The sequence below is a fragment of the Pelophylax lessonae genome (genome assembly GCF_965119305.1).
Source record: "Pelophylax lessonae genome assembly, chromosome: 3".
NCBI lineage: Eukaryota > Metazoa > Chordata > Amphibia > Anura > Ranidae > Pelophylax > Pelophylax lessonae.
This window is the reverse complement of record NC_138770.1, coordinates 86,638,193-86,657,180: the sequence shown is the minus strand read 5'-3', so window position 1 is coordinate 86,657,180 and position 18,988 is coordinate 86,638,193. Positions and strand designations below refer to the sequence as shown.

Below are 18,988 nucleotides of genomic sequence, written 5' to 3'. Positions count from 1 at the left end.
CTCACCCTCAGCCAGGAGCCTGGCAAAGCAAAAGCCCAGGTGGAGCTCCCCGCCACCGGACCCAGATCAAGCCTGCGGGATGGATCTCACAGCGGCCTCTCCACGGTCTGGGGAGACCCCGGCGCAGACACCAAGGGATCCCTTTGCTGCCTTCCCCTCAGGAGACCAGCCAGTGTCTGCCTCTCTATTGAAAGACATGATGCATTCCCTTTGGTCTTCCCTCCACTCAGACCTCTACCAAGGCCTCACTCAGACCAAGAAGGAGGTGAGACATTTGGAGACCAGGGTAGAGCGTGTTGAAACATCCATGGAAAAATGCTCTCTCTCTCTCAACACCATGGTGGCTGCTCACAACGGCCACGCTGAGGACATTGCGTGGCTGAGAGATAAAGTAGCGGACCTCGAGGACCGATCCCGTCGGAATAATTTGAAACTGAGGGGGATCCCAGAGACGGTTCAGCCCCAACACCTCAGGCAAGTGGCTACTGATCTTTTCTCTGCCTTGATCCCTTCCCTTTCAGCCTCTGACTTAGAGATAGATCGTATCCACAGGATCCCCAAGCCGGGCTTCATAGCCCCTGAACTGCCTAGGGATGTCCTCCTTCGGGTGCACTTCTTTCAGGTGAAAGACAGGATCCTCCAAGCTGCCCGCCAACTGCAAGTTATGCCTGGTGATCACCCCAACGTTCAAGTCCTTCCGGACCTCTCTAGGCATACGCTGCAAAAGCGTAGAAACCTGGCCACTGTCACCAAGGCCCTCCGCAACCATCGCATTCCCCATGAGTGGAAGCATCCAGCCCTGCTCACCATCACCTATCAGAACTCCACGGTGACCATCTCCTCCTTGGAAGAAGGTATGTCTCTACTGACCAAGTGGGGAATCCTGGTAGACCGCACTGCTCCTCCTGAGGCACCCCTGTCCGCCTCAGACCCTTCTGGAGACTGGCAAGTCTTCTCACGCAAGAGAGACAAATCTAGAAGCTTTCCCCCTGGGGCTGGGAAAGACACCCCGCTACTTCTGCCTTTGTCCCTGGCCTAGTTAGTGTCTCTGACCTGCATGGCCCCTGTGTTAATGTTGCAGGCACTGCCTGCCCTTGGACTACTTCTTATGTTTTTTCCTGCGCTTGGCACACCCTGCACCTGGACTCCCTCCCTGCCCCGCTGTTCCAGAGCTCACCTTTTGTTCCAGTTTCTGTTTGCTACTGATCTCCTGTTCCATACACCCCTGTCTACTGGCCTCAGACTCCTGCAGCCTCCGAACTTCTTCAGATATCCACCATGACCATCAAATTCTTATCCCTGAATGTAAATGGCCTTAACCACCCGGCCAAGAGGTTCTCCTTGTGGACTGAGTTATGCAACAGCAAAGCGGATGTGGTCTCCATACAAGAGACCCACTTTAAATCTGGTAAACATCCGAACTTCTCCCACAGGAACTTCCCCGCTCTATTTTTCGCCAATGCCCCTGAAAAGAAGAAGGGTGTGATGATCGCAATAAGAGATACTGTGGCGTTCCGGCTTCACTCGCATACTGCCGATCCTGAAGGAAAGTTTCTTATTCTTCAAGGGGACTTCAACTCGACTCCTCTGACTCTTGTGGCTGTGTACGCTCCTAACAGCCACCAAAAACGCTTTCTCCACAGGCTTTTGAAAACGGTCACCTCTAATGTATATGGTAATCTGGTTGTATGTGGGGATTTGAACATGGTTGTCGACCCTGGGCTTGACGCTTCGGCGCCCGCCCGAGGCCGACAACTCTCCCTCAACTCCCTTCTTTTGAAGGAACAGTTATATGACGTGTGGCGGTGCCTTCATGGCTCCGAAAGGGACTACTCCTTCTACTCTCATAGACATGGTTCATACTCGCGAATTGACATGTTTTTGACAGATCTCCCTTTGCTGGGTAAGGTCTCCTCCTCCGTCATTCGGAATATCACCTGGTCTGATCACGCGGCGGTTGAAATGGTGTTGGAGGAGTCTGGATCCAGGGAACGGACGTCAATCTGGAGATGTGATGCTAGGGTATTGCAAGATCCCTCTTCGGGTAAATTCATCAGGGGCCAATTATCCTCCTACTTTGACATTAACACCCCTTCTGTTTCGGATCCTTGGATTCTGTGGGGTGCACACAAGGCGTTTATTCGCGGTGTCTGTATCCAGCAGTCTGCAAGGATGAGGAAAACTTACAACAAAACGCTGACTACCCTTCTAGCCGACATTAAGGTCCTGGAGGCCCTGCACAAGACCTCGCCCACCCAGACTGTATTATTGCAATTGTCCCAAAAGCGGGAATCCCTGAAATCCCATCTAATGTCACGTTATGACCATCACCTCAAAACTCTTAAACTCAGGTTTTATGCTCATGCAAATAGAGCCGGTAAAGCCCTGGCCCTTCGCATTAAGCAACGTAGAGTTAATTCCCGCATCTCTTACCTCTCCCACAAAACTACTGGCGCAAGACTGTCACACCCTCGAGATATTACTAACGAGTTTGCAGAATTCTATAGCTCCCTCTACAACCTAGCTCAAGACCCCAGCACACTTCACCCCACACCGGAGCTTGTTCGAGCGTTCTTGGACAAGCTGCGTCTGCCCGTTTTGTCCGAATCCCACGTATCTTCCCTAGCCTCCCCCTTTATGTCAGAGGACATCTCCAAGGCCATTAGAACACTTCCCTCCGGGAAGTCCCCTGGACCTGATGGTCTTTGTAACGATTATTATAAACGTTTTGCCTTCCTCCCTAGCCCTTCGCTTGCGAATGTTTTTAACAAAGCAGCATCGACAGCGCGGTTCCCCCCTGACATGTTATCGGCGTACATAACTACCATCCCCAAGCCGGGTAAGGACCCTAGCTCGCCCGCTAATTATCGGCCCATATCCCTCCTCAATAGTGATGTTAAAATTTATGCTAGGATTGTGGCGGCCCGTCTTCAACCTATTCTCCCCCACCTCATTAACCGGGACCAGATGGGCTTCATGCCTGGCCGTCAGACAGCTGACGCCACCAGGAGAATCATTGATCTTGTCCACTTGGCCGAAGCCTCGCGAACGCCTTCTCTGCTCCTCACCTTGGATGCGGAGAAGGCGTTCGATAGAGTTAATTGGTTATTTATGAGAATGACGCTGGAGAAGTTTGGTTTCTCTGGCCCGTCTCTCTCATTGATCCTCGCCTTGTACTCCTGCCCTTCTGCTCAGGTTCTCACCTCGGGTACGACTTCCACTCCGTTCACTATCTCGAATGGCACCCGCCAGGGGTGTCCCCTTTCCCCTTCGATCTTCAATTTGATGATTGAACCCCTGGCGGAGGCCATTAGGTCGCATAGTGGGGTGATGGGCTTCCGAGTCGGGGATGTGACCCACACGGTGAGTCTCTTTGCGGACGACGTTGTAGTGATCCTCACTAACCCTTTACTATCCCTCCCAGCAGTACATCACATCTTGTTTGACTATGGGGCTGTCTCCTACCACAAAGTCAACACGACCAAGTCCCTGGCACTTAACCTAGGAATAGACGACTGAACGCTCACACACCTCCAGTCCTCTTTCCCATACCCCTGGACGGACACACACATTCCGTATTTGGGAATCAACATTACCCCCCGCATATCGTCGCTCCTTTCGGCGAACGTTGACGCTCTCCTTAAGAAGACTGCCAAAGAGATGGCCTCCATTGCCAAGGTTGAACTATCTTGGAGTGGCAGGATGGCAGCGTACAAAATGTCAATACTTCCCCAAATCTTGTACATCTTCAGAGCGGTCCCCCTGATTTTTCCTAAGACGTGCTTAGATGCTTTCACTAGAGCTATGCGCCAGTTTATCTGGTGCGGCAAGAGTGCCCGGGTAGCCACCTCTATTTTGACACAACCTAAGTGTCTGGGTGGAGCGAAGCTGCCCGACATTTCTCTCTACAATTGGTCGACTAGACTGGACCAGCTCAGGCCCTGGTTTCACGATGCCACTGACTTCCCCTGGACGCAGATTGAGAGACATTTGTCCCCGACTCGGGACCTCCGCCTCCTTCTCCTGGGCGACCTCTGGATTCCCTGGAGCTTGCCTGGACTCTCCCCTCCTATGCAGGCCTCCCTTCTGGCATGGCGTAGGCTGGGAGCGTCTCAGGGTGATGGGGCGGCTCCTGTTCCCTATGCATCGACTTCCCTGCCATTGGACATTTTGAGGGCTCATCTACCCTCCCTCAACTTGACACAATTGCAACCGAAGGGACTGACAACGTTATCCCATTTTTTCCATTCGGGCTCCCTCCGCTCCCCGACTTCCTTGATGAGAACCTACCAGATTCCTGGCACCTGGACATTCACGAATCTCAGGATACATAGCTTCCTGTCCAAACACCCCATGATGACAAGACTACTTCCCCAGGGGGTCTGGGACTACCTGCTCAATGTGGTCAAGCGAGGCAAGGGTATCTCACTCTTTTACGAATGCCTTTTGGGGGGGTCCCGTTCCCCCAAAACGACTTCTATGCTTCGCTGGGAGAAAGATCTAGCCTGCACGTTTACCCAAGAGCAATGGTCCCGAGCCCTCCTGGCACCATACAGATACTCCCGCTGTACTTCGCACTGGGAACAGTCACTCAAGATAGCTAATAGGTGGTACTACACCCCCATTAGACTCTCAAAGATCTTTCCAGGGGTCTCAGATCAGTGCTGGCGAGAGTGCGGTGGTACGGGCACGTTGGCTCATGTACTTTGGGAGTGCCCTTCGCTTACGAGCTATTGGTCCAGAATTTTTGGTTGCATAGCGGACTGTACGGGCATCCTTTACCCTCCCAGGGAAGCTATGGCCCTGCTGAACATTGGTATAGAGGATTATCCTAAGTGTTATCGTGGCATGGTCACACACATTTTGCTAGCTTCCAGGACACTTCTGCTCAGGAATTGGAGATCCCTGGTTATCCCGGGCTTCACTGACCTGATTAAACTAGTCAACGAGAACTACCTATGTGAACGAGCGTTGGCAGTCAACGCTCTCACCCTCTCCAAATTTGACGATGCTTGGAAATACTGGAAATATACTCCTAGTTAGGTTTGAGAAGGTCTTTTCTTAATGGTAGACACGGGTGTTCGGGAGCGGGATGGTGCTCCTCCCTGTGGCGAATAAGTTCCCAATGGGGGCCACATTTGGGAGTGGTACCGTCTCCTTCCGCCTCCCGTCTCTCTCTTCTGCATAAATGCCTACTGTACCTCTTGATTTCGGTGGTATTCACCTACTTACCTATTTATTCAATGATGAGTAAGGTGACTCAGTGGTCTAGTGTGTTAATCCTGGTTTACTGTTGTTTCAGTAGTTATATGATGAGTGTATACTCTCATGTTTGTGGAACAGTCCCCTTCCCCTCCCTCTACCCCCCCCTTTCCCTCCCACCCCCCCTCTCCCCCTACTTATCTTGCTTGGGCACTAATGTATGCTGTTTTGTTGTACTTTGCCCTGTTGTTCTCTAATGATGTGCATTAATGTCCATGTACCTTGTTGAATTCTCAATAAAAAATATTATTTAAAAAAAAAAAAAAAGTAAAAATCTTTTTAAATTTTAGGCCAATTTGTTCTCTGCTACATATTTGTGGTAAAAAAAAAATCGCAATATGCGTATTTTGATTGGTTTGCGCAAAAGTTATTGCGTCTTACTAACTATGGGAAAGATTTTGCATTTTTATTGTTCTGTTTTTTTTTTTTTTACTATTAATGGCGGCGATCTGCGATTTTTTGCGGGACTGTGACATTGCAGCGGACAGATTAGACCCCTAACTGACATTTTTGACACTTTTGGGGGTACCAGTGATATTACTACAGTAATCAGTGCTAAAAATATGCACTGTTACTGTAATAATGCCATTGGCAGGGAAGCGGTTAACCCTGTGGGTGATCAAGGGATTAAATGTGAGCCTAGGGGAGTGATTCTAACTGTGGGGGGGCGTGGCTTCTGAAATGACCATAGAGACATGTGATCCTATATAGAAGGATCACAGGCGCGCTATGATCATTCCAGGGGGAAGAACGGTCAGCTGTGTTTACAACAGCTGACCGTCCTTCTCTCTCAGTGGGGAACGATCGCGGATGTCAGGCGGTAATCGGAGGCACCTGCCTGCTGCATCGGCACCCCCTAGCTTCCTGCGCACGACCGATGTAGGTCTACGTCGGTTTGCGCAGGAGAGCCACCCTGCCGCAGTAAAAAGGCAGCGGGTGGTTGGGAAGTGGTTAAATATGTAGGAATTCCTATTCCCAAGGACTCAGCCAAAGCTTATACATGCAATTTCCAAATATTTCTAGGGAAACTAACTGGGGAACTGACCTCTTTATCCAAACTGGAACTGTTCGTAACTGGTAGAATAAATCTGTTTAAAATGATAATACTGCCTAAACTGTTATACCTCTTTTGTACAATCCCTATCTCCATTCCGTACTCCTTCTCTAAAATAGGGATGATCGAACTTTTGAAAAGTTCGGTTCGACCAGAACACCCGAACTTCACGAAAGTTCGGCCCGGATTTCAGAACCCCATTGAAATCAATGGGACCCGAACTTCGGTAATCAAAAAACACCATTTTTAAGCCCTAAAACCCAATAAATGCCCCTAAAAAGTGCCTAGGGTTCTGGGTCATGCCCCATTAACTATTAATCACACAAAAAAAAGTTCTTAAAAATTGTCATTTTTGATAAAAAAGCCAATTATTGAAAAATTAAAAAAAAAAAAAAAAAAGAGATTTTTTGATTTTTACTTTGGATTTAGTATCTGGGGGGTCTAAAAGGTGTGCATGTGAAGTTTCAGCTCTGTAGCATGTCCAGAACCATGAAAAAAAAAAAGATAATTTTTCAGTAGAACAGGGATGTGGTTCGGGAGCCTCCTTTAACTTTAACACCTATATGATCTTTTTTTCTGGTTCTGGACATGCTACAGAGCTGAAACTTCACAGGTACACCTTTTAGACCCCCCAGACACAAAATCACACAAAAAAAAGTTCTTAAAAATTGTCATTTTTGATAAAAAAGCCAATTATTGAAAAATTAAAAAAAAAAAAAAAAAAGAGATTTTTTGATTTTTACTTTGGATTTAGTATCTGGGGGGTCTAAAAGGTGTGCATGTGAAGTTTCAGCTCTGTAGCATGTCCAGAACCATGAAAAAAAAAAAGATAATTTTTCAGTAGAACAGGGATGTGGTTCGGGAGCCTCCTTTAACTTTAACACCTATATGATCTTTTTTTCTGGTTCTGGACATGCTACAGAGCTGAAACTTCACAGGTACACCTTTTAGACCCCCCAGACACAAAATCACACAAAAAAAAGTTCTTAAAAATTGTCATTTTTGATAAAAAAGCCAATTATTGAAAAATTAAAAAAAAAAAAAAAAAAGAGATTTTTTGATTTTTACTTTGGATTTAGTATCTGGGGGGTCTAAAAGGTGTGCATGTGAAGTTTCAGCTCTGTAGCATGTCCAGAACCATGAAAAAAAAAAAGATAATTTTTCAGTAGAACAGGGATGTGGTTCGGGAGCCTCCTTTAACTTTAACACCTATATGATCTTTTTTTCTGGTTCTGGACATGCTACAGAGCTGAAACTTCACAGGTACACCTTTTAGACCCCCCAGACACAAAATCACACAAAAAAAAGTTCTTAAAAATTGTCATTTTTGATAAAAAAGCCAATTATTGAAAAATTAAAAAAAAAAAAAAAAAAAAAGAGATTTTTTGATTTTTACTTTGGATTTAGTATCTGGGGGGTCTAAAAGGTGTGCATGTGAAGTTTCAGCTCTGTAGCATGTCCAGAACCCCAAAAAAAGATCATATAAGTGTAAAAGAGGGGTCCCACCATCCCTGCTCTACTGAAAAATTATCTTTTTTCTGGTTCTGGACATGCTACAGAGCTGAAACTTCACAGGTACACTTTTTAGACCCCCCAGACACTTAATCCAAAAAAAGTCATGCCTGCCTCCAAAAATGCCCGATAAATGCAAGAAAAAGCGCCGTAGAGAAGCCGTATTCCTGTTCTAATAAAAATTATAAGAAAATGCTAATTTTTGGGGGGTTCTGGACATGCTACAGAGCTGAAACTTCACAGGTACACTTTTTAGACCCCCCAGATACTAAATCCAAAGTAAAAATCAAAAAAATCTCTTTTTTTTTTTTTTTTTTTTTTTTTTTTAATTTTTCAATAATTGGCTTTTTTATCAAAAATGACAATTTTTAAGAACTTTTTTTGTGTGATTTTGTGTCTGGGGGGTCTAAAAGGTGTACCTGTGAAGTTTCAGCTCTGTAGCATGTCCAGAACCATAAAAAAAAAGATTGTTTGTATTAGAAAACTTTAAGCACAGGAATATGGCTTCTCTGCTGTAACACCTTGCCGGTTTAATAGCAGGCATTTTTTGGGGTTCTTTGCAGTCAGGAAAAACATCTGAACTTGTGTATAGTGGTACTGTGCACAAGTTCTGATGTTTTGCCTGCCTCCAAAACCCCCCAAAAAATGCCAGCAAAAACACACCTGGGCATTTTTTTTTTGATGCTAGCGTTTTTTTTGGCATTTTTTGGGGTTCTTTTGAGGCAGGCAAAACATCTGAACTTGTGTATAGTGGTACTGTGCACAAGTTCTGATGTTTTGCCTGCCTCCAAAACCCCCCAAAAAATGCCAGCAAAAACACACCTGGGCATTTTTTTTTTTGACGCTAGCGTTTTTTTGGCATTTTTTGGGGTTCTTTTGAGGCAGGCAAAATATCTGAACATGTGTATAGGATGTATATATAGGCATATATGTCTGAATATATACCCCTAGACATATATAGGTGTGATAGTAGCAGAAATATATTACTGTAAATGATTGAAATTAGCGCAAGCATTTATTTCTGCTACTATCACACCTATATATGTCTAGGGGTATATATTCAGACATATATGTCTATATATTCCCCCTATACACATATTCAGATGTCATGTCTGACATCAAACATGTGCTCAAAAAAGCACTGGCAGTGGCAGCCCCTGCAGCATTAAAAAATGCTTGCTGGTGAGAAGCCACATGCCTGTCCCGAAGCAGAGAAATGATCATTTCTCTATAGCGGTCACCCTGCTATGGAAGGGTTTTGTCACCCTGCCATAGCAGTCACTGTCAGTTAACCCTACACTACACTACGGTCCCCTGACACTTAACACTTTCCCTACAGAAACTAAATTTTTGAAGCTAACTTAAGTGTAAAGGAGCACTCTAACTACACTAGATATCCCTTTCCTCACACTAATAAATAGCGAAATGACACTTTTAAAGTAAAATGAACAGAACTGCTTCCACTCTCTTCCATGTCCAGTATAACAATGCTGGGAATATGGCGGGGGCGATCTTATATACTGGGGGGCGTATTCACTAATGATTGGTCTAGGGACCCCCTAGTCACTCCAATCACATTCCTAGCATTCTCCTGCCCCCTCAATTGGCTTTTGCTAATGGTTCTGGTCCAATCACGGGCTTTTAAAGCCCATTTCCTGAAGCATTGCATTTTGGGCGGTTCTGGTTGCCGAATTCCGAACTTTTTGGGCAAAAAGTTCTAAATTCGGCCGAACCTCGAACACCCAATGTTCGGGCCGAACCGATGGTGGACCCGAACCGTTCGATCATCCCTACTCTAAAACACGCTCTTTGATCCTTAACTTTATATGGAGAGGTAAAAAACCAAAATGTGCCACCTCTATACGATTTAGGTGAGTTATCACTCCCTGATAGATATCACTACTACCTAGCTTCAATACTGGACCAAACTCGATACTGGTGGTCCCCAAATCCACAAAATGTATGATCCCTTATGGGAAATTCTCTCCTACCCTCTAAACACTCCAGAATACCTATAATAGCTTTTCTCCTCTACACTCAAACAACCACATCCCTCTACCCCTCTATTCAGACAACTATTCAAGTGCTGAATACATTATCTAAACACCATCATACTAACTCTCCACAACAAAAACTTCTTATCCCTATAGAATATTTGGAACTCTTAATTCCCGGCCTCCAGCTCTCTCCCTCGGGTAAGTTGTGGCATTCAACACACTCAGCAACTAGTAGAGGAGGGTAAGCTTTTATATTTCGCAGATCTACAGACACAATATCACTACTTAATGAATTCTGAGTACTACCGCTTTATTCAGCTTTCAAAGCTATTTATGAAAGGTAAGATCCCTATAACAGTTAAAATAGAGGAAAACTTTTATAATCCAGATAAATCCATGCCTAAAGAGATCACACTCCTCTATAAGAAGATTTGTGATTCATAAAACTTTACCAAAACATCTACAATGCTAAAGTGGGAACAAGCATTAGGTCAGCAACATTCATTATCCTCATGGTGATCAGCTCTACTCTGGACATATAAAGCCACACTATGCGTAGATCATTGGGAACTTTACCAAAAAATAGGTGAAATTTTCCACCTTATAAATTATTGAAAATTTCGCCCAGCAACTCAAATAAATGCTGGAGAAATTGCGACTCCACAGGTTCCCTCATTTATATACTGTGGTATTGCAAATCTGTTAGATCGTACTGGAATCAGATTTTTAAAATAGTCTCCGAATTCACCTAGCACCCTACTCTTCCTTTGGCTGAGCAAGCACTCCTGCATCTCAACATTATGAATATCCCCCGTAAAACCAGGGCCATTGTAGTCCACATACATCTGTCAGCTAAGCTCAATTTAACGAGCCACTGGGGCTCCCTAGACATCCTGAAATATCAGATGTCACCAGAGAGGTAAATAGAAGCTGTTCCTTCGAACAGATGTTCGCTATGAAGAATGACTCCCTGACAAAGTTCAATTCACTATTGGACTCCTGGCTAGCACATCTAAATTCCTCCAATATATGACATCTACTGTATTTACCCCAATAGTCGTATTTCCTCATTGCCACAGATGTAACACTTACTGTCTTCTTACCCCTAACCCGCTGCTGTAAAAATTATACAGTTTGGGTCTATATAATGCACAATGCATGTACCTGATTGTACTCGTTTTCATTACTGCTGTATTCTCCTTTCCTTATCTCTACTGAGCCGCTTAAGCACCTGTTTACCCTTTTCCTAAATGTGTACCCCTCATATGTGTAAACCTTCAATGAAGAACATTGAGACATAAGGGTTGGCTGTGTTGTCTCACTCTCAAGACACAGAATGTTCCCAGATGGGGTGTCTGGGGGAGGAAGATAATGCCCTTCACCCTTTACTTTAGCTCTTAGAAATATGTAAGTTGTTTTAATATGCTTGTTATTTCTGTTCTGTCATCTGTAACCACCGAAATATATGCCTTATTATGCACTGATATATGACAGATACTGTTCTCCTTTGTTCTTTTTCTTTTTGATAAACCTTAATGAAAACATTGAACCATAAAGCATATCCATAGAATAATCTACTTTATTGGACTACTTTGTATAGTATTGTAGTACCCTCCTAGGTAGGTGCTAGAAGAGAGTATAGTTATTGAGTCTTTCTGCGTACCAGGAATATTTCTAGGTAAATTTAGTGTGCTCTCTGCCTACCGGGGTGTAGGATCTATTGATAGAGTCTGCTCATGATACTCAGGTGCAGCTCAGCTTGTCTGCATATTTCACACTGGTCCAATAGGGAGGCATATTGGACAGTGGGAGGAAACATGACAAGTGAGGGCACAGTCATTGTTACAGCCCTGGCTATTGGCAGAGGAAAGTGCCTCGTTGCATGCTGGGTGACTGTATAAATGCCAGGGGTACATGTGTTCGGGGTCTTTGGCTGGAGAGCAGGGTGGCTTTCCCTTCTCTGTAGAAGTTGCCATGCGGCCTTGGGTAGTCGACCTGAGGGCCAGAAAGTCAGAAAGAAGCAGAACCCAGAGGTTCTGCAGAGCTGACTGGAAGGGAGACACCAGGAAGGACTGTCTGCAGGTAATCAGAGTGAGATCTAGGAAGTCAACACACAGCAAGCCCTTCAGAGACAGTGCTATAATATTATAACAAACTGAATGTTAATATTTTTCAGGGGACACATGTACTTCCATTGCTAACATCGGTGCTGTTTGATGATGCCCACTTTAAGAGACCAAATGAGTTTTATCCTGAACATTTTCTGGACGCTAGTGGAAATTTCTTGAAGAAAGAAGCCTTTATCCCATTTTCAGCTGGTGAGCAAAAGCTAAGGTTTATTTTTTTTATTTTGTCTTTCCTGGTTCCCCTTACCCCCATCAACATGCTAAAAAAAGGTAAAAAAAAAAAAAAAACTTGCAGTTTTTCTTGCATACCTTTATTTAGACCCATCATCATGTATGAAACACAGCCTTCATAGAAGGGAGAGGTTGCAGGGTGCACCTTGCCTCAGGGAGTGCAAGCAGTGGGCAAGCTCTTGGAATGATTTATATAAATATTAAATTACCTTTATGAGAGGGTGTCAGTCTGGAGAAGTGTTCATTCCTAGGCAGAGAGCATTTGCATGCAGACCACCCTATGTAATGCACACAACTAAAGTTCAGTGAATGAAAGAGATAGCCCAGAGACAGTATGCGCAGGGTTGTCCAAACCAGTGATTTACTAAAACTGGAGAGTCAAAAATCTGGTGCAGCTGCGCATGGTAGCCAATCAGCTTCTAACTTCAGCTTGTTCAGTTAAGCTTTGACAATAAAACCTGGAAGCTAATTGATTTCTATGCACAGTTGCGCCAGAATATACAGTTTTAGTAAATAACCCCCTATGTGACTTGCTAAGGCTTCTAATGCACACTACAAGTTGTCCACAGTGTGCTAAGAAATCAGATTAAGTCTCCACAGTACAAGAGAGAAACCTGTGGAAAAATGCAGGTAAGGCTAGAGTTCATCTATAAAGTATATATCAGGGGTCTTCAAACTATGGCCCTCCAGTTGTTCAGGAACTACAATTCCCATCATGCCTAGTCTTGTCTGTGAATGTCAAAATTTTACAATGGGATGTGTAGTTCCGCAACAGCTGGAAGGCCGTAGTTTGAGGATCCCTGGTGTATATCTAGCCAAATCTGTCTTTTTTTTTTTAGTTTTAGATTGCGTGGAACATGATTGGAATTCCAGTGGGGTTTTACTGCTACTCAGGAGTCGGTTACGCTAGGTTCACACTAGACATGGGCCCGAACACCCCCCTTCGGTTCGCAGCAGAACTCCCAAACAGGGGAAACGTTCTAACCTGAACTGCGAACCCCATTGAAGTCTATGGGAGCTGAACAGAAAAAAATCATAGGTGGCCATTTTGAAGGCTTATATGCAAGTAATCGGCCATAAAAGGGGTATGGGGGTCTGGGTACTGCCCTGAGTGACATGTATCAATGAAAATTAAATACAGGTCACAACGGCGGCTAAACAAACCATTGCGAAAGCGTGGAAATCCCCACATCTGCCTTTGACTGACGTGAAACACTGAATCACCAACGCTATGATTCACGCCAAAATCAATGCTGTTCTGACGGATACAGTCGAGAAGTATGATAGAATCTGGCAACCTTGGGTTGACAATTTTCTTCCCCCCAACTTTGATAGCTCCCTATTGCTGCCCTGAACCATACCTGGGGACCCAATACCTTCACTCCTTATGTACTGGCCCCCCCGGCGATCCTTCCCCTTCCTCTTTCCCCTCTGTCTACCCCTCCCCCATTTTATCCTTGTCCCCTCCTGTTCCCCCTTCTCCCTGTCCCCCCCCCCCCACCCTGCTTTCTTCCTTCTGCATACATATGTTGTAGCACCCACAACGTCTGAGTTTGTTCTACCTTGTCATTTTAACTACAGTTTACAGGTTACCTGATCGACTTGTTCCATCATTCTGGCTGACTGTAGCCCATGTTTTTCCTGTTTGGTAGATACCCGTGAGGTTCCTCTCATCCCCCTGCCTCTTCCCACACGGTACGGTAGACTTGGGTACTGTCCCCTTTTAGTTTAACAATTGGTTGGTTTTGCCTCCCCACCTAGGCACAGTGTGCTCCCTATATGGGGTGCCGATGGGTTGGCGATGCCAATCACTACTCTCTCGTGACCACCCATTTTACCGCCCCCTTGTCTACTAACCCTCACGATTTGCTGTAGTTACAGTTATTGGTCATGCTCTGTTACCGAGCTCTGTTTATATTACCTCGCATTATACTGTATGTCAAACGTTGTTACTTACTTGCATTATTCAATAAAATACTTGAAACAGAAAATTAAAAACAGGGAGCAGTAATTTTTTTATTTATGCATAAAGTGCAACAATAAAAATGAGAAATTCCTTTAAATTATTATTATACAGGATTTATATAGCGCCAACAGTTTGCGCAGCGATTAACAAAATGAAGGCAGACATTACAGTTACACTACAATTTGGAACAAAAGGAATCAGAGGGCCCTGCTCGTTAGAGCTTACAATCTAAAAGGGAGGGTCAATTGATACAAAAGGCAATAGCTGTGGGGGATGAGCTGATGGAGCAAGTGAAACAGTGTTATTAGTTTGTAGCCGGGTAGGCTTCTTTAAAGAGAAGGGTTTTCAGGGATCATCTAAAGAAGGATAGATTAGGGGACAGTCGGACAGATTGGGGTAGAGAGTTCCAAAGAATGGGAGAAGCTCTGGAGAAATCCTGGAGGCTAGCATGGGAAGAGGTGACAAGGGAGCTAGAGAGCAGGAGGTCTTGGGAGGACCGAAGAGAGCGGCTTGGTTGATATTTTAAAATCAGGTTTGTGATGTAGCAGGGGGCAGAGTTGTGGATGGCTTTGTAAACTATTGTTAGCACTTTGAATTTTATTAGTTGGGTGAGTGGAAGCCAATGAAGGGATTGGCAGAGAGGGGTGGAGGACACTGAACGGTTGGTAAGGTGGATAAGTCTTGCAGCAGCATTCATTATGGATTGAAGGGGGGATAATCAATGTAAGGGTAATCCAATGAGGAGGGAGTTGCAATAAATTGAAACCCGGGGTGGGCAAATGAAATTCCTTTAAATCTAGTGCCTGGGGGGGTCACCTTAGACTGCCTGTAAAGTGGCACATCTGTAGCATATATAGAACCTCCTGCAGCCAAAATGACATTCATAAAGAAAAAAAAAAAGAGTCAAATCACATTTTAAATTTGACTCACGGTTACAAATACCAGCACCCGGCTATTAAAAAAAAGAAAAACAGCAAAATTTAAACAAAACATGACGTGGGGTCCCTCCCCCCCCCCCCCAAAATCCATACAAGACCCTTATCTAGGCATGCAGCCTGGCAGGTAAGGGAAAGGGGGGCAAGTGAGTGACCCCCCTCCTGAACCATACCAGGCCACATGCCCTCAACATGGGGGGGTGGGTGCTTTGGGTCGGGGGAACTCTGCCTTCCTACCCCAAAGCAGCTTGTCTCCATCAATGTGGGGACAAGGTGCTTTTGGTGGCGAGGCTCTGCACCCACCCCCATATTGAGGGCATGTGGCCTGGTAAGGTTCAGGAGGGGGTGGCTCTCGCTTGTACCCCTTTTCCTGAACTGCCAGGCTGCATGCCCGGATAAGAGTCTGGTGTGGATTTTGGGGGGGGGGGGGACCCACGCAGTTTTTTTTTTATTTTGACATGAGGTTCCCCCTAAAATCCATACCAGACCCAAAGGGCCTGGTATTGAGGGGGGGGACCCCACTCCATTTTTTAATTTATGTTTTAACTGTCTTTTTTTATTTATTCAGCTGTCAGCGGGGAAACCCATTGACAGCTGATGACTAATCGGTTGTTAAGAACGCTGCTGCTGACTTCCTGGCCCCTCTCCTTAACAACTAGCTTGCACTGCGCCCTGTGAATGCACTGTGCAGCGCTCAGTGCTTAAGCTAAACCCTTCACCCATTCCTAGATCACACTAGTCCATTCTCTGAAAATCTCTAGGTGGCTTTTCAGGGTACAGCTAAGCAGCAGCTTTCAAGTGTTGAGGAGGCGATCCTGCTGTATTTAATAATGTAATAATGATGTCTTGGTTATTGCACTTCCTGGAGTTTATATATGTGTAATGCAGGCCATAGACGGTGCAAATTTCTTTACTGCATCCACTGGTTGCAGCAAATAAATTTTCATGAATCACCCATCAACACAGACAGTGCTGACAGGGGAATCTCTCCTGCTGAGCCAGAAGCCGTCGCCGCTGGGAGAAGACAATGATTATTACTAGCGGCTATAGCAGCCACTAGTGATAATCACAAGTGAATCTGGCAGGCCGGTTGTACCCAAGTTGATCGATCAACTTGGTACATTCAGCCTGCCTACACACGATTCGAATCTCGGCTGGTTGCTGGTTCCTGCTGAACCGTTTGAGATTTGAACTGTCTATGGCCGGCCTAAGTAACACATCCTGACATTTCTAAAAAATGTAATATAGATCATGCATTGGTCTAGTTGGGTGTATCATGAAACAGCAATGGACAGGGATTAATGTATTTCATGAATTTGACTAGATATACTGTATCTGTAGTGATGCCTCTTTGACTGTCTATACAATCCTCAAATTCAATCCATATTGTGTGTTTCTTTTTCTTCTAATGAAACAATTACTACAGCCTTTCTCAACCTTGGCAACACAGAGGAACCATTGAAATACATTTCTGGTCTTTGGGAACCCTTGCTAAAATATTAACTGACCTTATAATTGATGTTTTTCAGCTGCTGCTAAATTGAAGGGTGTATATATCTTGTGTGCTAATATTTCAATAAGTGTAAAATAAATAATATATCGCCTGTAGTCATCAGGCATATTGTACTCACTTTAGAGTAACTTGTATAGTTGTATGACACTGCATTCACACTGGTATGACTTGGACCGCGACTTGTCAGCCTGACAAGTCGCAGTCCTCACGCTCCCATTGTGTAGTACAGGAGCCGTTCTAATAGGAGCGACACAAGTCGCTCCGACTTAGAAAAAGGGTCCTGTACTACTTCGGGGCGACCTGGAGGCGACTTGCATTGACTTCCATTATGTGATGTCCGTGCAAGTCGTGCCGAAGTCGCGCTGCACGAGACTTCACAGGTCGCCCCCTAAGTCGGAGCAACCTAATGTGAATGGAGGCTTAGGTTTATGTGGCCACTGAACTCCTCAGTAAACCCCAATATTCTTATTATTTACAGTAGCAGATACAGAATTCATATACAAATAACCACATAATATATTTTTTATATTTACTAGGTAAAAGAAGCTGTGCTGGTGAGACATTGGCCAAAATGGAATTGTTTATGTTCTTTGTGAGACTTCTACAGAACTTCACTTTCCAAGCTCCTCGTGGGACAAAGTTGGACCTAAAATCAGGAGTTGGGTTCACACGGTGTCCTAATAGTCATACAATTTGTGCTGTGTCCCGTGTGTGATACTGGATCATGAATATGTGAAAAAATTACTTTATATTTATCTGGCCGATGATATAGAGACTTTACACATATATTTTGGAATCACCAGACCAAGCATGATATGAAGATGAACTGCAACACGTTTAGCTAGTCTGTGTACAATTAAGAGTACATTTATATGATTCCTAAATTCACAAATTAAAGTATATCTAAACACAAGAACAAAAATATAATATATGGCAACTTGTTGTTCTGAAACCACATTGGTGGCAGTCTACTTTAAAGCGGAGTTCCGGGCACAGATCTCATTTTTTAATGAACATACCCCCGGGACAGTCAGGGCTAGTACATTCCACAATGGATAGCCTCTGATCTGTCCCGGTTCGCACTTACATGCAAGAAGAAATACTTACTTTGAAAATTTCTTCCACAGCGTTTCCATCTCTCTTGTGGGCAGCTGAAGCCGGCGCGGTCCTCTTCGGTGTCTTCTTCCGCGTCTTCTTCTCCTAGAATGCGCCGCACCGGCCCCTCTCGTCACTTCCGGTGCGGCGCCGCATTCCTAAACAGCTTCTGGGCATGCCCAGAAGCTGTTTAGCAGGGGAATGCGGCATCGCCCGGAAATGACGTGCGGGGCCGGTGCCGTCGGATTGATTCCTGGGAGCGATGACGTTCAGCTCCCAGGAATCATCGCGAGGCAGGAAGTGACGGGGTGAGCCTCGGCGCTGGAGGAGGAAGTACCCTGAGGTGAGTATTTACGATCTTCGATTACAAGGTGAGTATACAAAAAAAAAAAAATAACTATCCAATTCCTTTTCAGGTTATGTGTAGCTAGCGGAGGGGCACAAAAAAAAAAATACCGGAACTCCGCTTTAACCACTTCCATACCGGACCTATTGTGGCATACCGGACTCTCTTACATGTAAAAATCATAATTTTTTTGCTGGAAAATTACTCAGAACCCCCAATCTATCTATGTTTTTTTTTAGCAGAGACCCTAAGGAATAAAATGGTGGTTGTTGTAACTTTTTATTTCACACGGAATTTGCACAGCCATTTTTCAAACACTTTTTTTTTTTTAATTAATTAAAAAAAAAAGCAAACCACTAAAGTTAGCCCAAATGGTTTGTATAATGTGAATGATGTTACACTGAGTAAATAGATAGCGAACATGTCACGCTTTAAAATTGCGTACACTCCTGGAATGGGGCCAAACTTTGGTACTTAAAAATCTCTAGGCGACACTTTTAATTTTTTTACAGGTTACTAGTTTAGGATTACAGAGAAGGTCTTGGGCTAGAATTGTTGCTCTCGCTTGAACATTTGCAGTGATACCTCACATGTGTGGGTGCGACATACGTATGCGTTTGCTTCTGTGTGCGAGCACGTGGGGATGGGGGGCGCTGATATAAAGGGGGGCTGAGGACAGGAATGTGAAGGGGGGGGGGGGTGATACTTTATGAAAGAGAGCTGAGGACTGGAATTTAAAAGGAATGTAGGGGTGATATGAAGGGAAGCCAGGACAGGAATGTAAAGGAGGAAAGGGTCATATAAAGGGGGCTGAGGACAGGAATGTGATGGAGGAAGGGGGTGATATAAAGGGGGGCTGATGACAGGAATGTGAAGGAAGAGGGGGTGATATAAAAGGGCCTGAGGACAGCAATGTGAAGGAGGGAGGGGGTAATATAAAGGGGGGCTGAG

General features: G+C 44.8%; 2 protein-coding genes across 3 annotated transcripts in view; both read left to right on the top strand.

The window, feature by feature from the left end:
* The window catches only part of LOC309551319 (cytochrome P450 2C14-like), a 69,342-nt gene extending 51,819 nt beyond the window's left edge, over positions 1-17,523 (top strand). The window contains exons 9-10 of the mRNA XM_082251854.1: positions 12,002-12,143; positions 17,133-17,523. Coding sequence (XP_082107980.1) covers positions 12,002-12,143; positions 17,133-17,311 — 321 coding nt within the window. The 3' untranslated portion in view covers positions 17,312-17,523. The remainder of the gene's footprint in view (positions 1-12,001; positions 12,144-17,132) is intronic.
* The window catches only part of LOC309551312 (cytochrome P450 2K4-like), a 637,235-nt gene that overhangs the window by 99,211 nt on the left and 519,036 nt on the right, over positions 1-18,988 (top strand). The window lies entirely within an intron of this gene.